Raw genomic sequence first — 22,430 nt, forward strand, 5'->3', positions numbered from 1 at the left:
CCTTCCAAGCATTAAAAACAAAACAAAAGAAACCCTTGCTTGGTGTTAAATGATCTATACTGTTTAATCCAACTGATCTTTGTCCTTTTCTACCCTCTTCTCCAATATGACCTCTTTTCATAAAAGGTCGAGGGAGAAAGTAAAATGTAATGAAAAGAATGGGTTCTTTCAGAGCTGGGAAAAATTGATTTCAGCACAGGGGACTGCTACTACTAATATAGTAACTTCAGGCAAGTACCTACACTCCTTGTTTCCTCTTTTGTAAAATAACAACAACAACAACAATAATAATAAGAAGAAGAAGTTGGGAGATAATGTTTATGTTAAGCGCTTAATACGGTGTCTGTCACGTACTAAAAGCTCAGCAGAAGATACTATTAATTGATTTTAAGAACCTGAGGTTTTGGTGTCGATTTTCACTCTTGCAATCAAAGGAATTCCGACTGTAATCTTTACCAAAACAAGTTAGACCCGAACTCGCACTTTCAGCGATGGTGCAATTTGACCTCTTCGGGCCACCGTCGCCGAGCATGCGCAAATAGACGTGGCGGGACGTATGTGTCATGGCGAGCTCCATCTGAAGTGTTTCCCGTACCCGCAGAACAGCGTGTGCTTTCCTCTCTTTGGGCTGGTAAATTGTTTCCTGATCTCTGGCTCAGGGTGGCGGGTGGATCAGTGTGAGGCAGCGCGTGGCTAGAGCTTCGTTAATGGTGGAGCCTGTTTCTCCAGTTTCGGTCTTTCTCGGGCGGTTTGCTGGTTTGTTTCGTAGTTGAAAGGGGACTTGCCAGCTGGGGTCGGGGGGAATTGGGAGGCGGGGAGCGCTGCCAGAAGTGAGGACGGAGTCGTTGGCGTTCGGTGCTGGAAGGGTGTGAGAACTATTTAAGGGGCCTCGTTCCTTATTGTCAAATCTAATTTCATTCGTTCTCCCGCTTTCTGTGCCGAATTTGTGGGATGGGACAAGGCTTTCGCGGTTACGTAGCTTTTACGGAGCTGTATTTGCTGAATTTAAACTGAAGTTGGCTAGAAGGCCCAATGTCTTGTGGTTTTTCAGTTTTGTTCCCTTTTACTCCTAAAACCTCCCTCTGAATCTCCGGACGACACGTGTTTTTCTCGTGGATGGTGATCCGTAGACCTACCTCTTTGCCTAGTTTCCGTCTTGTAGTTGGAATTACTCGAATAACGCAGACGTGTTGTAGTGCTGGGTTCGGGTGATGATTATAGCTGTGGCCAGACGCTCCGCCCCGAAATGGCAGATAATGGTGGATGTAAACACACCTGACCCGTAAGATCCGTACGAAGTCGGAAGTACCGCGGAGCATCATTCACCTTGCTGCCCAAGGCAGTCTTTAATGACGTCTAATCCTTTTTAAGCGAGTCTTAAGGAGTTCTTAACTGTGGGTTTGTGAACTTGCTGGGAGCACGCTTTTTCTGATCCGTCTTTATTTTCCAGACTTTCCAGAGGATTTGAGACCGATTGCAGATAATCAAGGTACTCCTTTATTTCAAACTTTTTACGCTTGCATGAAGTGTTGCACACATTAGAAAGTTCAGAAAGGCAGCCTCGTTTCTTAGTAATGTTGCCACCATCATTCTATGGAAATACCATTCTCTGCGTATCATGCTATATCACCAAATCTAAGAGACTTTTCATTCACTGTACGTTTCATCTACATTCAGAAGCACTGACATTGTTGGCCTCTTGGACATGTTCTCTTTGCCTTCTGTAACCTACAGATTTTCTTCTTTTTGGGTTGCTGCTTCTTGGTCTCTTATAGGCTGGTTCTCTTCCGTTTGGCAATTAAATTTGGACTCCCTTAAGGCTTGGTTCCTAATCCTTTTCTCTTTCTTTCTGGGTGGCCTAATCTATATCCTAGTGAATGCTGTTTTAATTCATTAATTTAATTTTAGCCATCCTAGTGGGTGTGGAGTGGTAGGTCATTGTGGTCTTGATTTGCATTTCCCTTATAGTTAATCATGTTGATGTCTTTTCATGTGCTTGTTGGCCATTTGTACACCTTCTTTGGAGAAATATGTATTCATATCTTTTGTCACATTTTACATTGGGTTGTCTTTTTATTGTTGACTTTGATAATTATTGCATTCTGATACTGGATGTTTATCAGACATGATTTACAAATATTTTCTCTCATTGTATGACCTGTCCTTTCACTTTCTTGATGGTGTCCTTCGAAACCTAAGATTTTTTTTTTTATTAAAGATTTTATTTATTTATTTGTCAGAGAGAAAAGGAGAGAGTGCATGTGCAAGAGCACATAGCCAGGAGGAGGTCGTGATCCCAGGGTCCTGGGATCGAGCCCCGCATCGGGCTTTCTGCTCAGCGGGGAGTCTGCTTCCTCCTCTCTCTCTGCCTACTTGTGATCTGTCTGTCAAATAAATAAATAAAATCTTAAAAAAAAAAAAAAAGGAGAGAGAACCACTGCTCTAAACTCGTGCAAAACATCAACCCCACTCTGCATGTGGTTGTTCCCATGCAGTCAGTCCTCCCAGCAAAACACCTGTGACACTTGGCAGTTGAAATTTACTTGCCTGGATCTCCATATTAAATGACCATAAGCTCCTTGAAGGCAAGGACTACATCAGGCTCATCTTTATAATCCCCTGTTTATTGGCTAAATAGATTTTAAAGTGGTTCAGGAGAAGAATGTGAATAGAATTCAGGAATGCTGGCTTTCTGATGCCATGATTTAAAAAAAAAAAAAAGAGGGGCGCCTGGGTGGTTCAGTGGGTTAAGCCTCTGCCTTCGGCTCGCTGGCCACCTCTCTGTTCAAATGACACCTCCTCAGAGAGGCCTTTCCTAACCACCGCATCCAAAGTAATCACACAGGGACGCCTAAGTGGTCCAGTCAGTTAAGCACCTGCCTTCGGCTCAGGTCGTGATCTCAGGGTCCTGGGATCGAGCCCCGCATCGGGTGGCCAGCGAGCCATACAATATTTGGGGCATGATATTCCAGTCAGTAAAAAACAGGTGTGAAGACCTCCGGGTCAGAAACCAGTTTGGCATACTTAGCGAGTATCTAAAAGGTTTGGTTTAGTTGGGACAGAGGGAGTAGCCAGGGGCCATATCTTATTAGACTTGGTCAACTACAGTAAAAAAAAAAAAAAAAAAAATTTATTGAGAACCTGTGAGGTGCTAGCTGCAGTTTTAGGCACTCCTGGGATAAAGCAGTGAACAGAGCACACAAAAACTTTTACCTTTGGGGCATCTAGGCGGCTCAGTTGCTTAAATGTCCAGCTCCTGATGTCAGCTCAGGTCATGGTCTCAGATCATGAGATTGGGCCCTGTGGCCAGCTCTGCTGAGTGTAGAGCCTGCTTGGGATTCTCTCTCCCTCCGCCCTTCCCTGTTCCCATGCGCGCTTGTTTCTTTCTCTCTCTCAGTAAAACAATAAACCTTTACCTTCGTGGAGTACATGTTCTGGTAGAGAAAGATTAAAAATTAGGGGCGCCTGGGTGGCTCAGTGGGTTAAAGCCTCTGCCTTCGGCTCAGGTCATGATCTCAGGGTCCTGGGATGGAGCCCCACATCGGGCTCTCTGCTCAGCGGGGGGCCTGCTTCCTCCTCTCTCTCTGCCTGCCTGTCTACTTGTGATCTCTATCTGTCAAATAAAAAAAAAAATCTTAAAAAAAATTAATGAGAACCTCTGAGTGGGTAATGAAGTTGCTATGGTAAGGAGACAAGTCAGGGAAGGGGGAGAGCAAGTGTGTGTGTGTGTGCGAGAGAGAGAGAGAGAGCGCGCGCATGCGTGCACGGTGAGGTGGGAGTTGCTCATAATGGTTTCACTGGTGACGTTTGAACAAAGTCCAGAAGGCATCCCAGACAAGGCTAAGACCGTGGGATGTGTGTGTACTGGTGGGTATGAGGAAGCTCATGTGTTGAGTGGAAGGAGAAGGGGGATGGTAGGAAAGAGGGTCAGAGAGGTGACAAGAGGCTGATGGTACATGTCCTTGCAGACCTTTGCAGCGATTTTTTTTTTTAAGATTTTATTTATTTATTTGACAGAGATCACAAGTAGGCAGAGAGACAGGCAGAGAGAGGGGGAAGCAGGCTTCCCGGTGAGCAGAGAGCTGGATGTAGGGCTCAATCCCAGGACCCTGGGATCATGACCCGAGCCGAAGGCAGAGGCTTTAACCCACTGAGCCACCCAGGCGCCCTGCGATTTTGGTTTTTTACTGAGAGGGAATACCATTGGCAATCTGAAGCTTGAGATGAAGTTAGGACTTAAAGGAATCCCTGGCTTGTGGTGCTGAAAATGTCCTTTGGGAATTAAGGGTTGACATAGGGAGACTAATTGGCAATAATCCATGCAAGATTCGATATCTTGGGTATTGTAAATAATGCTGCGGTAAACACAGGGGTGCATGTATCTTTGAGTTAGTACTTTCCTTTTCCCTGTGTAAATACCCAGATCATGGACATACTAGATCCTTTGGTGTTTCTGTTGTTAATTTTTTGAGGAACCTCCATGCTGTTTTCCGTGGTGGCTGTACTAATTTACATTCCTACCAGCAGCGCACAGTTCCTTTCTCTTCCTCTCCAGCACTTGTTCATTTTTGTCTTCCTGGTTTTAGACATTCTACCAGGTGCGAGGTGATAGCTCATTGTGTTTTCAATTTGCATTTCCCTATAATTAATGATATTGAGCATCGTTTCATGTGTCTGTTGGCCATCTGTTTGTCTTAGGAAGAATGTCTATCCAGGTCTTCTGCCCATTTTTTAATAGGCTTTTTTTTTGGTGTTGAGTTGTATGTGCTTTCTACATATTTTGTATATATTACCCCTTTTTGGATACATTACTTGTAAATATCTTTCCCATTCAGTAGGTTACCTTTTTGTTTTGTTGATGGTTTCCTTTGCTGTGCAAAAGCTTTTTATTTGATTTAGTTCCAGTACTTTGTTTTTGCTTTTGTTTCTCTTGTCTTAGGGGATGTATCTAGAAACATAAGAGTCTTCCAAAACTGGATCGTGTCATCTGTGAATAATGACAGCCTACTTCTTTACCAGTATGGATGTCACTTATGTTCTCTTGTCTGAGCTGTGGCTAGGACTTCCAGCACTGTGTTGAATAAAAGTGGCGAGAGTGGACACCCTTGTCTTGTTCCTGACCTTAGAGGGAAAGTTTTCACCGTTGAGGATGATGTTGGCTGTGGGTTTTTCATATATGGCCTTTATTATGTTTTGGTATGTTCCCTCTAATTCCATTTTGTTGAGAGTGTTTATCATGAATGGATGTTGAATTTTGTCATATACTTTTTTAATATGTCGTATGCTTTTTTTTTCTCTATCTATTGAGGTAGTATATGAATTTTATCCTTTGTCGTGTTGATGTGGTTCATGACGTGGATTGGTACATAAGTATTGAATCAGCCTCGCATCCTAGGAATAAATTCTATCTGATCAAGGTGAATGATCTTTTTAACGTATTGTTTTATGGGGTTTGCTAATATTTTGTTGAGAATTTTGCATCTATGTTCATCAGGGATATTGGCCTGTAGTTCTTTTTTTGTGGTGAATCTGGTTTTGGTATCAGAGTGATGCTGGCCTCTTAGAATGTATTTGGAAGCTTTCCTTTCTCTTCTATTTTTTGGAATAGTTGGAGGAGAATAGGTATTAATTATTGATGTGTTAAGTGTCTGGTAGAATTCACTCATGAACTCTGTTGGTCTTGTACTTTTATTTCTTGGTAGTTTTTTGATCACTGACTTAGTTTCATTACTTGTAGGTGGTCTATTCAGATTATCTTATTCTTCTTGGTTCAGTTTTAGAAGATTATGTGTGTTTCTAGGAATATTTCTATTTCTTCCTGGTTGTTCATTTTGTTGGCATATTGTTTTTCATAGTATACTCTTAAAACCCTTTGTATTTCTGTGGTATCAGTTGTTACTTCTCTCTTGTTTCTCATTTTATTTATTTGGGTCCTTTTGCCTTTTTTCTCAGTGAGTTTCCATAAAGGTTTTTCACTTTTATTTTTTCAAAGAACCAACTCTGGTTTTATTGATTTTTTCCCCTATTGTTATTTTAGTCTCTGCATCATTTATTTCTGTTCTGATCTTTATTATATCCTTCCTTCTACTCATTTTGGCCTTTGCTCTTCTTTTTTTAGTTCCTTCAGGTGTAAAGTTAGATTGAATTTTTTTTCTTGTTTCTTGAAGTAGGCCTGTATTGATACATACTTCCCTTTTAGAACTGTTTTTGCTGTGTCTCCTAGATTTTGAATTGTTGTCTTTTTGTTTTCATTTGCCTTCATGTATTTTTAAATGTTTTTTTAAGATTTTCTTTCTTTCTTTTTTTTTAAAAAAATTTGTCATTGTAGTGTTTGAAAGCATATTCTAATTCCTCATTTTTTTTTTTTTAAGATTATTTATTTATTTGTCAGAGAGAGAGAGAGAGATCACAAGTAGGCCAAGAGGCAGGCAGAGGCAGAGGGAGAAGCAGGTTCCCTGACGAGCAAGGAGCCCGATGCGGGACTCGATCCCAGGACGCCGGGATCATGACCTGAGCTGAAGGCAGCCACTTAACCAACTGAGACACCCAGGCGTCCCAAGATTTTATTTATTTCTTAGAGTGAGTACACAAGCAGAGAGGGAGAAGTACTCCTGCTGAGCAGGGAGCCCAAGATAGGGCTTGATCCCAGGACCCTGAGATCATGACCTGAGCCAAAGGCAGATGAGATGCTTAGCTGACTGAGCCACCGAGGTGCCCTAAATTTCTTTCTTTCTTTTTTTTTTTTTTTCCTAAATTTCTTTTTTGATGACTCTTTTGGCCCATTGGTTGTCTAGTATCATGTTGTTTAGTCTCCCCATGTTTATGTTTTTTCCAGTTTTTTTTCCTTGTGATTTATTTCTAGTTTTATACCATTCTAGTGAAAGATGCGTGGTATCATTTCAGTATTCTTAAATTTATTGAGGCTTGATTTTGGGCCAAATATGTCATCTATTCTGGAAAATGTTTCATGTGCACTTGGAGAGAAAGTGTATTCTGTGATCTTGGATGGATATCTGTTATGTCCATCTTGTCCATTGTGTCCTTCAGATACATCGTTTCCTTCTTGGTTTTCTGTGGATGATCTATCCATTGATGTAAGTGGTGTGTGAAAATCTCCTACTGTTTTTGTATTAATTTCTCGCTTTATGTCTATTACTATTTGCTTTATTTATTTAGGTGCTTCTGTGTTGGGTACATAGATACTTGCAATTGTTATATCCTCTTTTTGGATTGATCCTTTTATTATTATATAATGCCCTTTGTCTCTTATTACAGACTTTATTTTGTTGAAGTATTGCTACCCCAGCTTTATTTATTTATTTTTTTGGCTTCCATATGCTTGGCAGATGTTTTTCCATCCTTTTGTGTCTTATGTCTGTTTATGTCTTTAGATCTGAGGTGAGTCTCTTACAGGTGGCATGTAGAAGAGTCTTTTTTTTTTTTTTCAAAGATTTTATTTATTTATTTGAGGGGGAGGAGCAGAGGGAGAGGGACAAGTGGTCTCTGCACTGAGCATGGAGCCTGGCATGGGGTCCAGTTCTATGACCTTGAGATCATGGCCTGTGCTGAAACCAACAGTTGGATGCTCAATCAACTGAGCCACCCAGGCACCCCAGATGGGTTTAAAAAAAAAAAAAAATTCTCTGTGTCTTTTGTTTGGAGCATTTAGGTCATTTACATTTAAAGTGATTATTGATAGGTGTGTACTCATTGCCATTAAAAAAATTTTTTTTTTCTGGTTGTTTTTGTACTTTTTCCTTCCTTTCTTCTCTTGCTCTCTTTCTTTGAGATTGGTATAGATCTATAGTGTTTTGTTCGGCTTTGTTTCTCTTTGTTTTTTGTGTATCTCTCATGGGTTTGTGGTTACCATGAGGGTCATAAATAACATACTAAGTAAAGAGCGGTTCATATTAATTTGATGGTCATTTAAGTTCAAACAAAGTCTGAAAAGAACAGAAAAAAAAATTCTTTTTCCTCTTCTCTTTTTACTCCCTGCTCCACATTTGTGTATATGTTGTCATATTTTACAACTTTTTCTTATGTCTAATTATGTCCATTTCTTTTCCATTTAAAGAAGTTCCTTTAACATTTTTCTTAAGGTTGGTTTAGTGGTGATAAATTTCTTTATCTGTTGTTTGTGTGGGAAACTCTTTCTCTTCCTTTAAATCTGAATGATAATCTTGCCTGGTAGAATATCCTTGGTTGTGGCCTTTTTCCTTCAGCACTTTGAGTATATCATGCCTTCCTCTTCTGGACTGCAAAATTTCTGTTGAACAATCAGCTGATAGCCTTACCATGATTCCCTTTTAGATGACTTTTTGTTTCTCTCTTGCTGCTTTAGGATTATCGCTTTATCTTTAACCTTTGACATTTTAATTATTATGTGCTCTGGTATGAACCTCCTTGGGTTCTTTTTTTGGGAACTCTCTGCTCTTTGGACTTGGATGTCTATTTCCCCTCCTTAAGTTAGAGAAGTTTTCAGTTATTCTTCAAATAAGTTTTCTGTACCTTTCTCTCTTTTTCTTCTGGGACCCCGCTAATGTGAATGTTTGTTCACTTCATGTTATCCAAGGGATCTCTTAATCTTTTCTCCTTTTATAAGAACGCTTTTCTCATTGCTGTTCAGCTCGTGTGCTCTTCATTATCCTGTCTTCCAGATTGCTGATATGTTCTTCAGCTCCTCTAACCTACTGTTGATTCCATCAGTGTGTTTTTTTTTATTTCAGTTCTTGTATTTTTCAGCTTGGATTGGTTCTTTTAGTATTTTCTATCTTTATATTGAAGGTTTCACTGAGTTCCTCTAGTCTTTTTTTGAGCCCACTTAGTATCTTTATGATCATTACATTAAATTCTTTATCAAGGATTTTGCTCAAGTCAGTTGCATTTAATTCTTTTACTGAGGTTCCCCCCCCTTTTGGAGCATATTCCTCTATCTCCCCATTTTTCTTGACCTTTGTGTTTGTTTCTATGAATTAGGCAAAAGGGTTCCTTCTCCAAAAGTTGAAAGAAAGATGACCCCTATGCAGACCGTGTATTCTTGCAGACTTTTGCTGATGGGCTGGAGCTGTGGCTATATGTACTTAGTTACTCTTTCAAACTGTGACTTTTTACAGAAAGGATAAAGAACAAACATTTTAAAGGAAAAGAAAATAATAAAAGAAAAGAAAAAAAAAGATGAAAAAAGAGAAGAAAAAAAGAACATAACCAAAAAGAAAAAAATATAAGCTAGATAAGTCAAATTTTACAAAGATAAACAGTAAAAATTAAAACAGACACACACATACACAAAACACAGAACTGCAACCTGTTTGCTTTGCCCTAGCACCACAGGATGCTGGTGTGGGCTTGTGGACCGTGGACTTGCTGAGGTCACAAGCTCCCTGTGACGACTGGACCTGCCAGTTACAACATTGGGACCCTCCAGTTATGGTGTTGGAATCCATCTCTTAGGGCAACCAGACCCTTCTTCAGTTTGTCTTTTGCGGTGGGGAGGGAGAGAGAATTCCCGCAGTTCCTTGGCCCTTTTAAACACAGGCTTTTTTCCTGTGCCCCAGCACATCTAGGGCTGGTGTGAGTTTACGGACCCTGGGCTTGCTGAAGTCACAGTCTCACTGGGAGGCTTGGATCTGCCCATCATGGAATCTGGACCCTGTTCTGATCTTGGCTTTTAAGGTGGGGTGGGAGCATCAACTGCAGTTCCCAGCCCCTCTGACTTGGAGAGGTTTTCCACTAGCTCCTCTGCTACTTGGCAGAGTTTTAGGGTTGTTGCTTTTATATGCTGGTTGCTCTTTTTTTTTTTTTTTTCTGTAAGATTTTGTTGATTTGAGAGCAAGTGAGAGTGATGAAGCAGGAGCGGGAGAGGGGCAGAGACAGGAGGGGGAGAAGCAGGCTCCCTGCGGAGCCTGATGCCGGACTTGATCCCAGGATCCTGGGATCATGACCTGAGCCAAAGACAGATGCTTAACTGACTAACCCGCCCCGGTGCCCTTGCTAGTTGCCCTTTAAACCATGTTTTTATTTTTTTATTTTTCCTGTGTCTACGGAGAGCGGGATCTGTTCCTGCTCCTTCATTACTGTCCCTTCCCACTGCAGTTGACAGTGCTGGAGGTGGGGGTTCCCTCTTGCTGTGTCTTTGTCTCTCTTGCTCTTCTCCTGCAGTGCTGTCTGTGGTGGTTCCACACTTGCTCACTCGCTCTCTGTTCCTAGGAGGAGGAGTTCTATTAATAGGTGTAATTTGGTGTGTTCTGCGGAGGAGGTGAGCTTAGAGTCTTCCTACAACACCATCGTGAGTTGGAACTAAGGGGAGTTTTTCTTCCTTTTTTTTTTTTTTTCTTTAAAGTTTTTATTTAAATTGCACCTGGGTGGCTCAGTTGGTGAGGCGGCTGCATTTGGCTCGGGTCATGATCCTGGAGTTGCTGGATCGAGTCCCGTAACGGGCTCCCTGCTCGGTGGAGAGTCTGCTTCTCACTCTGACCCTATCCCTTCTCATGCGTGCACTCGCTCTCTCTCAGTTTCTTTCTCTCAAATAAATAAATAAATAAATAAGTCTTTAAATTCCACTGAGTTAACATATAGTGTAATACTAGTTGCAGGCGTACCGTAGAGTGATTCAACACTTTCGCACATCACTGGCGCTCATCACAAGTGCCCTCCCTAATCCCCATCACCTATTCGCCCTCGCCTCTGGAAACCATCAGTGTGTTCTCTAGAGTTAAGAGTCTTTGTCTTCTTATCTCTTTTTTAAATCCTTTGCTTGTTTGTTTTTCTTAAATCCCACGTATGTGTGAAATCATATGGTATTCATCTTTCTCATACTGACTTATTTCCCTCAGTATAATAGGCTCTGGCTCCATCCACATTGTTGCAAATGGACAAGGAGTTTTTCTTCGAGGGAGAGGAATATGATTGAGGTAGTATGGGGAGCAAGTGGGGTCCAGATACAGTAGGAGAAATAACATCGTGTTTGTTCAGCGGGTGAAATAACATCAAGTTGATATGTAGGTGGTACTGATTCGGCACAGAGGCAGTGATGTTGCAGGAGGAGGAGTGATTGCCGGGAGGCCGTGCTTGAGTAAGTCAGAATAGAAGGATTGTTCTTGGTTGGGGGGCGGTGGACCCGTTCACTTACAGGAACAGATTGGTAGGCAGAGTACATGGGCAGAGAAGCATTTCCCTGTAAAAGAAGGAAGTCCTCCATCTGTGCAGAATGTGGGAAGGGATCTGAGGGTCTGCTTCATTCAGGCCTTCTGTTTTGGGTACCATCTTTAGCCTCATTAAGAGGAGATCTGTGAGAAATTAATTTTCAGAAAACTCCTAAGATAAATGAGTTTTACGCTCTTTACTGCAGCTTTTCACAGCCTTTGATCTACTAATGAATACTGGGGGTCTGTAAGGAGGCAGAGTTTCCCAAATTTATTTGACCACAGAACCATTTTTTCTCACTGATCGTTCATATTTGAAATAAATAGAACCAATTTCAGAAAGACTAACCTACTTTATTTCTTCTTCCCTAATTTGCTGAGTTGGCCAGGGCTCTTCTTAGCAAGAGCAGAAAACCCAATTTAAACTAATTTAAGCCACAGAGGGAATTTACTGGCTCACATAACTGGGCAGAACAGGCTTTTGATCCAGGTGTTCAAATAATGTCGGTGTTCTCTCTCCAGCCCCCATTAGGCTTCATTCCCTGGGCAGTTTCTGCCCTATGGTGGGCAACATGGCCCCCAGCATCCTCAGTCTGACATCTTCCCTACTTAGCCACTTCAGTGAAAGGGAAGCCGTCTCTCCTGTTAGCTCTGGCATAGAAGTACTCTTGATGGTGATCGGGCTTGTCACGTACATCCCTGAACCACTTATTGTGGCCAGGAGGATGGGTCACTTTAAAGGCTTGGCTCCTGTGCCGCATTCCTGTGTCTAGGGAAGGAGGAGTGATAGGCAGCCCCACCAGGACAATGCGGTATGCACGTTCACCACATTTTAACCAATCTTTAGTAGATTATTTTTAACCTTTCGCTGTTACTACCAGTGTAGAACTATCTTTGAACACAGGTTTGTCTGATTTACTGGGCATAATTTGTTACAGTTGTAAAGAGTCTGTTAACAGTAAAGGGCACAAAATGATCCTGGCTGGAAACTGCTCATTTAACTGAAAGTTGTTCATGGGAGGTTGGGGATCTGGCAAGTGAAGAGCGGGAAGATTTGTCCGAGAGGCTTGAGACCGACAGGGAGTATTAGGATCCTTAACACTGGTTTGGGCAACGCAGATGAGGACTAGTGGTCATTTGGTATACCTACATCACGTAGGCATTCGAGGCTACATGAAGTAGCAAATGGGCTTGGGCTCATTGGGTAAGTTAGCTCTTTGTGTTTCAGGGGGCTCCTTAAAGTGAGGACAGTAACACCACCAAACTCATGGAGCTGCAGATGCTTAATGAATGACCCCGTGAAGCACTTCTTCGTAAGCGTAGTAGTAGTAGTCAGTGCACTCAGCGTATATTCCTTTTTCTTTCCAGATAACTTTTTTCTTAATTATTTTATTTTCACATAATTATAGATTCACTTTCAGTAATAAAAATTATGTAGAGATGCTATAAGGTTTATCCAGTTTTCCCCAGTGGTAACATCTTGCGAAACTGTAATATAGTATCACCGCGGGGGGAATGACATTGACAGAGTCAGGATGGAGAACATTCCCATCACTCCCAAGGGTCGCTCCTGTTGACTTTCGACAGTCACATTCACTTCTCCCCTGGCCTCCTCTGCTTAACCCCTGCTAACCTCTCTTGTGTTCCCTATTTCTGTAATTTTGTTACTTCAGTCTCAAGTATGTTCTATAAATGCAACCATGAGTGTGTAACCTTTTGGGCACGGCTCTTTCCACTCATCATCATTCCCTGGAGACTGAACCAGGTGCTGTGGGGACCGGTCGTAGGTGTTTTGTTGCTGGGTGGTGTTCTGTGGTATGTGGGTGCTAGAGCCTGTTTGACCGTACCACCCGCTGGGGGCATCTAGGTGTTTGCAGGTTTCGCCTAATACAAAGAAACATTTGTGCTGTAACCATTTGTGTTGAGGCTTTACGTGTCTTTCTCTTGGATAAACCCTCAAGTGTAATTGCAGGGTTACGTGGTCGTCACATGGTTAGTTTTTTAAGAAAATGCCAAACTTTTTTCCAGAGAGACTATGCCATTTTATGTTCCCACTAGGAGTGTGTGAGTGATCTAGTTTCTCTCCGTCCTTGTTGGCTTTAATGTTCTTGCTGGTTTTTCCTGTAGCCATTCCGATAGGTACGTGTAGTGATACCTTACTATGGTTTGGGTTTGTATTTCTCTGGTGACGAGTAATTGTGGGCCATCTTTAAATGTGCTTATTTGCCCTCTCTGTGTCTTCTTAGGTGAAATGACTTTATGTCCTTTGTCCTTTTTCTAATTTTTTTTCACTTTATTTATTTAATATTTTTAAGATTTTAATTTTAAGTCATCTCTGTCCTCAACATGAGGCTCGAACTCACAACCTTGACATCAAGAATTGCATGCTCCACTGGCTGAAGCAGCCAGGGACCTCTTTACTATTGTGTTTTGAATTCTAGATACCATCCTTTGTTGGATAGGTGGTTTGCAAACATTCTCTCCCACTCAGTAGCTTGACTTCTTATCTTCTTAAAGGGGTCTTTTGCAGAGCAAAGGTTTAAAATTTTGGTGATGTCTGGATTTATTAATTTTTCTTTTTATGGTTGCACTTTGGTGTCAGGTCTAAGGATTCTTCACCTAGCTCTAAGTCTAGAAGATTTTCTCTTACGATTTTTCCCAAAGCTTACAGTGTTTTACATTTAAGTTCGTGATACATTTTAAGTTAATTTTTGTATAAACTACGAAATAGATTGAGGTTCATTTTTTGGTCTATAAACGTCCCGTTGCTCCAGCACTAATAGAAAAATTTATCTTTCTTTCATTGAATTGCTTTCGTACTTTCATGAAAAATCCCTTGGGCATATTTGTGTGGGTCTGTTTGCAGGTCTCTGTTCTGTTCTCTTGATTCGTATTTCTGTTCTTCAATGCCACATAGTCTTGATTACTGTCTCTGTATAATGAGTCTGAAAATTGGGCAGCCTAGTTCCTCCCACTATTTCTTTTTCACAATTATTTCAGATATTTTAATTTTTTTTAATCTTCTCATATGAATTTTGGAACAGTCTTATCTATGTCCATGAGACATCTTGCTGGGATTTTGATAGGAATTTGATTTTAAACTTGTTTACCAGTTTGGTTTTCACTGAGTGGGCGGGGAGGACCTGGAGGTTCTTTACTAGTGGGTTGGCTGGTTTGAAAGTCCAGAGTCCCTACTCTGGTTCTGTCCTGGTGGATGTTTTGGGGTGCCTCATTACAGCCTCAAAAGTAGAAGTCAGGAGGTGGGACTCCAGTTTTGTGTTTTGTGGGACTTTTTATGTTTTGTTTTATGGAGTAGAATGGTTATTGTCTGAAAATTTTTGTCTCTCTAGACCACACCTTTTCTGGTTCTTTGCAAAGAGAATGGTCTTTGGCGGGGGGTGCTTTTATTGTCTGCATCTGTGGGTTGCTGGCTTCTTCAGCTTCAAGTCTGGGATATAGAAGGCAAAAGAAACCCTAAGCGACTCACCATTGTGTTGTTCCTTGGGTTCCCAGGTCCCTAGCCAGTTTACCTCCTTCTCTCTGCCTTTCAAAGTCTTCCGATGTTTATTTTATATATAATGTCCCTAGTTTTAGTTGTATTTAGTGGGAGGAGGAAGGGAAAAGTATGTCTGTTCTGTCTTCCTGGAAGCTGTATCCACATTTTTCTTAATTTCAAACATTTTGAACTTTGAGTAAAGTAGAATTGGATAAGGAACACCAACACACTTATGTCTTAGATTTAAGACTTATAAATGTTTTCCATATATCTTATCTATTTTTGTTTTAAAGTAAATTATAGGCATAATGAAATATAACCTCCAAATACTTAATAAGCATCTCTAAGAAGATTTTCTAAAAATAATAAATAAAAAGTAAAGTCATGTATACAGTGTCAGAAATAAGATTTTTAAACATAAGGACAGTACTTTATGTCTAATGATTTACAGCCATACTGTAATATTACCTAACACCCACTTCATATTCTGATGTTCCTAATTGTCCCCAAAATGTCTTACAGCTGGTTGGACAAAGTATATTATCAAGAATGTGAATTACCTTTAGTTGTTAGGCTTTTGAGTCTTCTTTAACCATAAATAGTCCCTTTCTTATTTTTTTCTCTGTGATACTGATCTGTTGAGGGGATAGATCACTTGAACCTTAGGATGTCCCATTATAAGTAGGATTTGTCTATTTCCTTGTGTTTTTTTTATCTTTTGTGTTTTTTGTAAACCTAAGTTTAAATGTAAAGGCTTTATTAGACTCAAGATCAGCGAGAATATTTTATAGGTGATACTCTGTTAAACAGATTTCTCAGGGACTCATGTGCTGCTGTCATTTATAACTTTCTTAGATAATAGAGAAGATGCCCTCTGCATCCTGCGACATACTACTGGATGACATAGAAGATATCGTGTCCCAGGGAGATTTAAAGCCACAAGATAGGCATTCTGCACGAAAGCACGTTGTTCCAAAGGCACGAAAGCGAAACACCCAAAAATACTTGCAAGAGGAAAACAGTCCACCAAGTGATAGGTAAGCTCTTGTTTTGAAATTATATTCAGTATCCTACCAAGGAAGAAACTGGTACTACCAGATGTGATATACATAATGTCTCTTTCTGAAAGTTTTTTGAACTCTTGAGAGCAGACATGTAGATTTATATTTTTATTTGAATGGTTTTAAATTTAGCAAAATAATTGCTTAAAAAAGAAAAGGATGTGAGATGGAGATTTCTTGAAGACAGGGCCAAGGGCACTATTTGGCACAAACAGGATCTCCCCCCTGCCCCCGCTCCACTGCCCCAGGATCTTTGATTCCACTACTGTAGTTGGTATAGAATCTTGTGTTACTTCCAAATTCAAACTTTTCCTGGAATTTTGAATTCTTGAGACGGTGGTTTGTTGGTTTGAGTACTTCATTTTTCTTAACAAATTTACAAATACTTATGGATCAGCTAAAGGCGTTGGGCACAAATAAATTCATGCTGTTTTATTATATTAGGTCTGTAGAGTGAAATTCTAAGACAACCTAGCCATAAAGGGTTATGCACCTGTTATGGCTTTAATATGCTTACATTTGTTTAGCTAGTAAATTGTTGAAAGTTTTAATACACTTGGTTATTTTGTTTGGAATAGTAAGCTTTTAAAATCTGTGAAGTTAAACTGTCCTTATATTTTAATAACTGAAGTTTATCAAATTTGCTTTGAACGCCTTTAAGGTAATTTCTGTTTAATTTCAAATTATTAGGGCAGTCCAAGTTGAAAGTCCTTTTTTTCCCTTCCTAAAAATACTACATTTTTATAACTCTATATGAGAGATATTTTTAATTCTGCTACAGGGTGATAGTTTTTCTGTTCTGAGTCAGCTGCTTATATCTTAGTTATAAAATAAAGATTGTAACTATTATATAGGAGTCAGGTAGATATACTTAGTTTTTCTTTCTTTGGTTCTGTTGCTAGAACCATTTTCTTTGCTGTTGTTATTTGTATTACCTTTCTTTGAGTTTAACTTTGCGATAGTACATTAGTAGTACCGAATTTAAAATACAGTTCTGAGCAAAAGGAGATCTTGTTATGTAGAGAGACTTAATTTAAAATATAATTCAGAGAAAAAGGAGATCTAATTTTATATAGAGAGTCTTAACTTAGAATCCCATGGTTATTTTATTTTGATTATAGACTTGGTGTAGCAATTGATTGTGGATTAAGTTGGTGTATTTCATGAACAGATTGTGAATAGGTTGCTGTGTGTTTTTGAATGATATGCTCAGAAATCATCTTGTGTTTTTTTTGTTCCAAAACTCCCTTGATGAGACTTACTTTTTTTTTTTTTTTTTTGGTTGATTATTTTGTAGCACCATTCCAGGCATACAGAAAATTTGGTTGCGAACATGGGGTTGTTCTCATAATAATTCAGATGGAGAATATATGGCTGGACAACTGGCTGCTTATGGATATGAAATTACAGGTAATGAGATCTGTAGTGCATTTTATTGAATGAATGTTTCAGAGCTAATTTTTTCAGAGATATGTATTTTAGTTTCAACAGTTAAAGCATATTTTAATGACTTTAAGGCAAAACAAAATGATAACTATTACACATTGTCTGGATAATTACAGATATCCTATTTTAAAAGTACTTCCAAAAACTATTTTGAAATGAATTTAGACTTACAGAAAAGTAGTAAAATTATAGTTTGCTTATGTCCATAATCCAGCTTCCCCTAATATGAACATCTTACATAATTATACTGTGTTTAATAAACTGGGCAGTTAGCATTAGAGCAATACCCTTACCTAAATTGCTTATCTTATTTGAATTATACGAGTTTCCCATTTACACTCTTCTTCTGTTCCAGGATCCAAGCTAGGATCTCACTTTATATTTATTGGTAATGTCTCCTTAGTCTCCTTCCGTCTGTGAGAGTTCTTCAGTTTTTTCTTATTCTTTATGTCTATGGACTGCTGAGGAAAACCAGCGAGTTACTAGTTTTTTTGTAGCATTCCCCTCACCTTGCGTTTGTCAGATGTTTCTTCATTATTAGCGTAAGGTTATGTATGCAGTCTTGGCGAGAAGGGCCCATTGGGTTCCTGATGGATCATAGTTTCTCATGAATCAGTATGTCTCATTACCAGTGGACTATGTCTGCCAGATTTCTCCATAGTAAAGTTACTGCTTTTTCTCATTGTAATTAGTAAATATCCTATTTCTCCTCAACCTTTTCTCTACTGATTTTAATATCTTGATAACTTTAGTATCTGTCCATGGACCTTGTTTGCAGCAGTCATTACTGTACTGTTTGTTGAGTGGTGATTATCTGTTTTCTTTTCTTCTGCACTTACTCACTGGGATTCTTCTGTAAGGAAAGACTACCCTTTCTCCCCTGTTGCATTTATGTGTATCAGTATGAATTTACATACTGAATATTCTATTCTGTGGGTTATGGTCCAATACTGTCATTATTAATTCTGCTGCTCTTATTGTTCCGGCTTTGGCCATAGGGCCTCATTCAGGCTGGTTCCCGCATCTTCTCAACGTGCGCCCATTTTTTTGAACACTTTCTTATTTTCTGACACCATAAGATGTTTTAGTCTCATATTTCCCCTTCCCTAGCCTTGGAAGTAGCCACTTCTCCAGGTAGTTCTGATTCCTTTCACAAGAAGAATGGTGTTGAGAGCCACACGAGGGCTGTGGACACTGGTGTGCTCATCACCACCGTGAAGTGTCTGTGTTCCTAGTTGCTCTCTGGGGACTGAGCTGGGAAATATGTGTATGTAGTAATCGGCGCACACACACATTCATGTTACTGTCGCTGGCGGCATGTACATTAAATGGGGCCATAATCGAATGCTTTGTGACAGGGACTGGCCCAGCGCTTTCTGTATGTTACCTTAGTTAGTTTTTGGGCGATGAGGAAGTGTTGATATCTGTACTTTCCAAACGAGAATGGAGGGATTGTGTCCTACCTCAAATCACCCAGTGAGGTCTCTGTCGCTCCGAAACAGAGACCACTGTTCTGCAGCTCCTACTGTCTGTGTGATTGGCAAAGTCCTAGCCTCAAGAGGGCCTGTGAGCATTTGGGAGGATTGGAAACTCCTTTTTTAGCAGTCTGTCCTTCAGCAACTAAATAGTCCAAATGTCTTACTCTGTGTTTTTGGTCATTTATTCTTTAGACAGTGAAATCACCCTTAATATTAAATTTTGTCCTTTAGATAAAAGTATCAAAATGTGCTTTTAGAATTATTTCTCTAAAAAAAGAGAATTATTTTCCTGTATTCATTAGTAATTTTTAGTGTAAGTTTGTGAGTTTGCCTTAATATTTCCTAACAGTGCAGTTTGGGTATTCAGACAATAACCTGTGAGATTATCTCCTGAAACATTTAAAAAAAATTAGCTTGACTTTTCCTTGGTGACATTAAATATCTTATGCATTTTAATTTAAATTTTAGTCTATTAGCAGTTTGTATTTGGTCTTACTACAGTACTTTTCTAAAAAATAAAGGTAAAACAATTGTCCTGGTGTATTTATACAAGAATACTAGGTTTCGTTACATTTTAGCTGCTTATTTGGGAATAGGGAAAAGGGAGGATTAAGGGAGCAATCACTTGAATATGAAATTCATTTTTCTTAATGTGGTATATTACTTTTATATAGTTGTATTGTCTGTATGTATTTGTATTGACGTTATGTACTGTTGATTGTCCCCACTTTAGAAAGTTGCAGTCTGTGTTTAATTCTAGTCTGGCTTGCATGCAGCAGACTGTGGAATCTCTTTTCTCCCTGGTCAGATGCTGTAGCCTGGGAAGAATGAACAATAGGAGCTTCTGTAAGACATTTAAAGGAAATCTCTACAGATTCTAGACTGAGGTTGAATATATGAGATGAATGATTTCTGGGTTATCGGTGCCAGTTGTCTCTTCCATTACTGTGGAATGGTGGGAGTTTATAACAATTATTCTTGCTAAATAATTTTTTTTAATATATATTTTTAAAGATTTTATTTATTTATTTGAGAGAGAGAGAAAGAGTGAGAGTGAGCATGAGATGGGAGAAGGTCAGAGGGAGAAGCAGACTCCCCACGGAGCTGGGAGCCCGATGTGGGACTCGATCCCGGTACTTTGGGATCATGACCTGAGCTGAAGGCAGTTGCTCAACCAACTGAGCCACCCAGGCGCCCTATTATTGCTAAATAATTTGACATGTTTTATTGATGGAATGTAGACCAAAAATATTTTCTTTTAACTTTATAACTGATGGGAATAGGTATAAAATACAGGTTATGTGAAATATACACAGATCTCTGGAAACCGTACATAAGAAATTCGGAATTAGCTTTCAGTAACCAGTAATAGATACTTTTACTATTTGGGGAGAAGAGAGATTATGTGGGTATATACTTAAAATTGCTTTTTACTATGTGAACCCAGGAATATAATTATTCCATAGGGAAATCTGATAGAGTCTCTGAGCAGTTAGCTCTTGTCCAGTACCTCTTTTTTTTTTTTTTTCTGAAGATTTTATTTATCCATTTGAAAGAGAGAGAGCGAGCCCAAGCAGGGGGAGCGGTAGAGGCAGAGGGAGAAGCAGACTCCCCGCTGAGCTGGGAGTCTGCCATGGGGTTTGATCCCAGGACTTCGCGATCATAACCTGAGCTGAAGGCAGATGCTTATTAACGCCTGAGCCAGCTGTGAATAAACATAGCATGTACTTTTTGGTTAGTGGAAAAAAGTCCATTGCGCAGCCATTGACTGAGGTTCTAGTTCATAGGCATAAGAGAAGCATGTGAGTTACACACGTGGAGTGTTGTGATAAGCTTACATAGGTTGGAATAAGGCATTTTGTTTGGGTGCTCCCAGTTTCAGAGAAATCATTTATAAATTGCTGGGCTTTTGTGGTTCTTGATAGTTCCTTCATATATTTGTAGATCATTTCTTCATTCTACAAGTGTGGCCTGATCGTGGTGTGTGTTACAGGGTATAGTGCTAGCAGGTGTGAGGACGTGAGAACGAACTAGATGTGGATTCCAGCAGATGAAAAGTTTATTGTTCTTTTGGCAGAGGAAAAGACTTCGTATCGTAGGTTACTTGTTAGAAGTTATTTTAGTAAATGGTCAAGCTCTTAATGTATCCTTTTATGATACAGTGAAGTAGGACCTGCTTTATTTGAAGAGTTTTTACTGTTTCTGTTTTAGAAATGCTTTGTGGGAAGCATTGTCAAGTCAGAAATAACATTTACTTTTTTAATCATGGTAAGTGTAGTCTTTAATGCCTATCACCTATTTAACCAACCCCCTACCCATCTCCGCTCTGGTAGCCATCACTTAGTTCTCTATAGTTAAGAGTCTGTTTCCTGGGACGCCTGGGTGGCTCAGTTGGTTAAGCGGCTGCCTTCAGCTCAGGTCATGATCCCAGCGTCCTGGGATCGAGTCCCACATCAGGCTCCTTGCTTGGCAGGGAGCCTGTTTCTCCCTCTGCCTCTGCTGCCACTCTGCCTGCCTGTGCTCACTCTCTCTCTCTCTCTCTCTGGCAAATAAATAAATAAAATCTTTAAAAAAAAAAAAAGTCTGTTTCCTGGTTTGTCTATTTTTTCCTCTGTTCTTTTGTTTCCTAAATTCCACATATGAGTGAGATCATGTGGTATTTGTCTTTCTCTGACTGATTTATTTCACTTAGCATAATATTCTGTAGCTCTGTCCGTGTTGTTGTAAAAGGCAAGATTTCATTCTTTTTCATATATAAATTTCATATATAAATACACACACACACACCACCTCTTCTTTAATCCATTTATCAATTGATGGACACTTGGGCTGCTTCCATAGTTGGGCTGTTGTATATAATGCTGCTGTTAACATAGGGGTGCATGTGTCCCTTTGAGTTAGTGTTTTCATATTTTTTGGGTAATCAACCAGTAGTGTGATTACTGGATCATAGGGTAGTTCTATTTTTAATTTTTTATTTTATTTTAAAGATTTTATCTATTTATTTGACAGAGAGAGATCACAAGTAGGCAGAGAGGCAGGCGGAGAGAGAAGAGGAAGCAGGCTCCCTGCCAAGCAGAGAGCCCTATGCAGGGCTCGATCCCAGGACCCTGAGATCATGACCTGAGCTGAAGGCAGAGTCTTAACCCACTGAGCCACCCAGGCGCCCTGTAGTTCTGTTTTTAATTTCTTGAGGAACCTCTCCATGCTGTTCTCCACAGTGGCTGCACCAGTTTGCATTCCCACCAGCAGCGCAAGAGCGTTCCTTTTCCTCCGCGTCCTTGCCAACACTGGTTGTTTATTGTGTTTTTGATTTTAGCTGGTCTCAGAGGTGTGAGGTGCTATCTCATTGTAGTTGTGATTTGCATTTCCCTGATGATAAGTGATTTTGAGTATCTTTTCATATATCTGTTGACCATCTTTCTCTCGTCTTTGGACAAATGTCTGTTCATGTCTTCTGCCCAGTTTTTAATTGAATTATTTGTTTTTTGGGTGTTGAGTTGTATTAGTTCTTTATATATTTTGAATACTAACCCTTTATTGTGTCTGTCATTTGCACATACCCCCCCATTCTGTAGGTTGCTTTTCAGTTTTGTTGATTGTTTCCTTTGCTGTGCAGAAACTTTTTATTTTGATGTAGTCCTAATAAATTATTTTTGCTTTTATTTTTCCAGCCTCGGGAGACCTAACTAGAAAAATACTGCTATTATTAATCTCAGAGAAATTACTGCCTATGCTCTCTATAAGGACTTTTATGGTTTCAGGTCTCACATTTAGGTCTTTAATCCATTTTCAGTTTATTTTTGTG

The 22,430-nt window shown here is 39.8% G+C and overlaps 1 protein-coding gene across 3 annotated transcripts in view; it reads left to right on the forward strand.

Annotated features, from left to right (window-relative positions):
- The first annotated feature begins 547 nt into the window (after positions 1-547).
- Positions 548-22,430, forward strand: part of CDKAL1 (CDK5 regulatory subunit associated protein 1 like 1) — a 633,148-nt gene continuing 611,265 nt past the window's right edge. The window contains exons 1-4 of one of the 3 annotated variants that reach the window (XM_044259756.1): positions 548-631; positions 1,451-1,489; positions 15,493-15,674; positions 16,996-17,108. In XM_044259756.1, coding sequence (XP_044115691.1) covers positions 15,505-15,674; positions 16,996-17,108 — 283 coding nt within the window. In that variant the 5' untranslated portion in view covers positions 548-631; positions 1,451-1,489; positions 15,493-15,504. Of the gene's footprint in view, positions 632-658; positions 757-1,450; positions 1,490-15,492; positions 15,675-16,995; positions 17,109-22,430 lie in introns of those variants that run through there. The other 2 variants (XM_044259765.1, XM_044259746.1) reach the window with 2 other exon arrangements.

Source organism: Neovison vison, chromosome 1 (genome assembly GCF_020171115.1).
Source record: "Neovison vison isolate M4711 chromosome 1, ASM_NN_V1, whole genome shotgun sequence".
In the NCBI taxonomy this organism is placed as follows: domain Eukaryota; kingdom Metazoa; phylum Chordata; class Mammalia; order Carnivora; family Mustelidae; genus Neogale; species Neogale vison.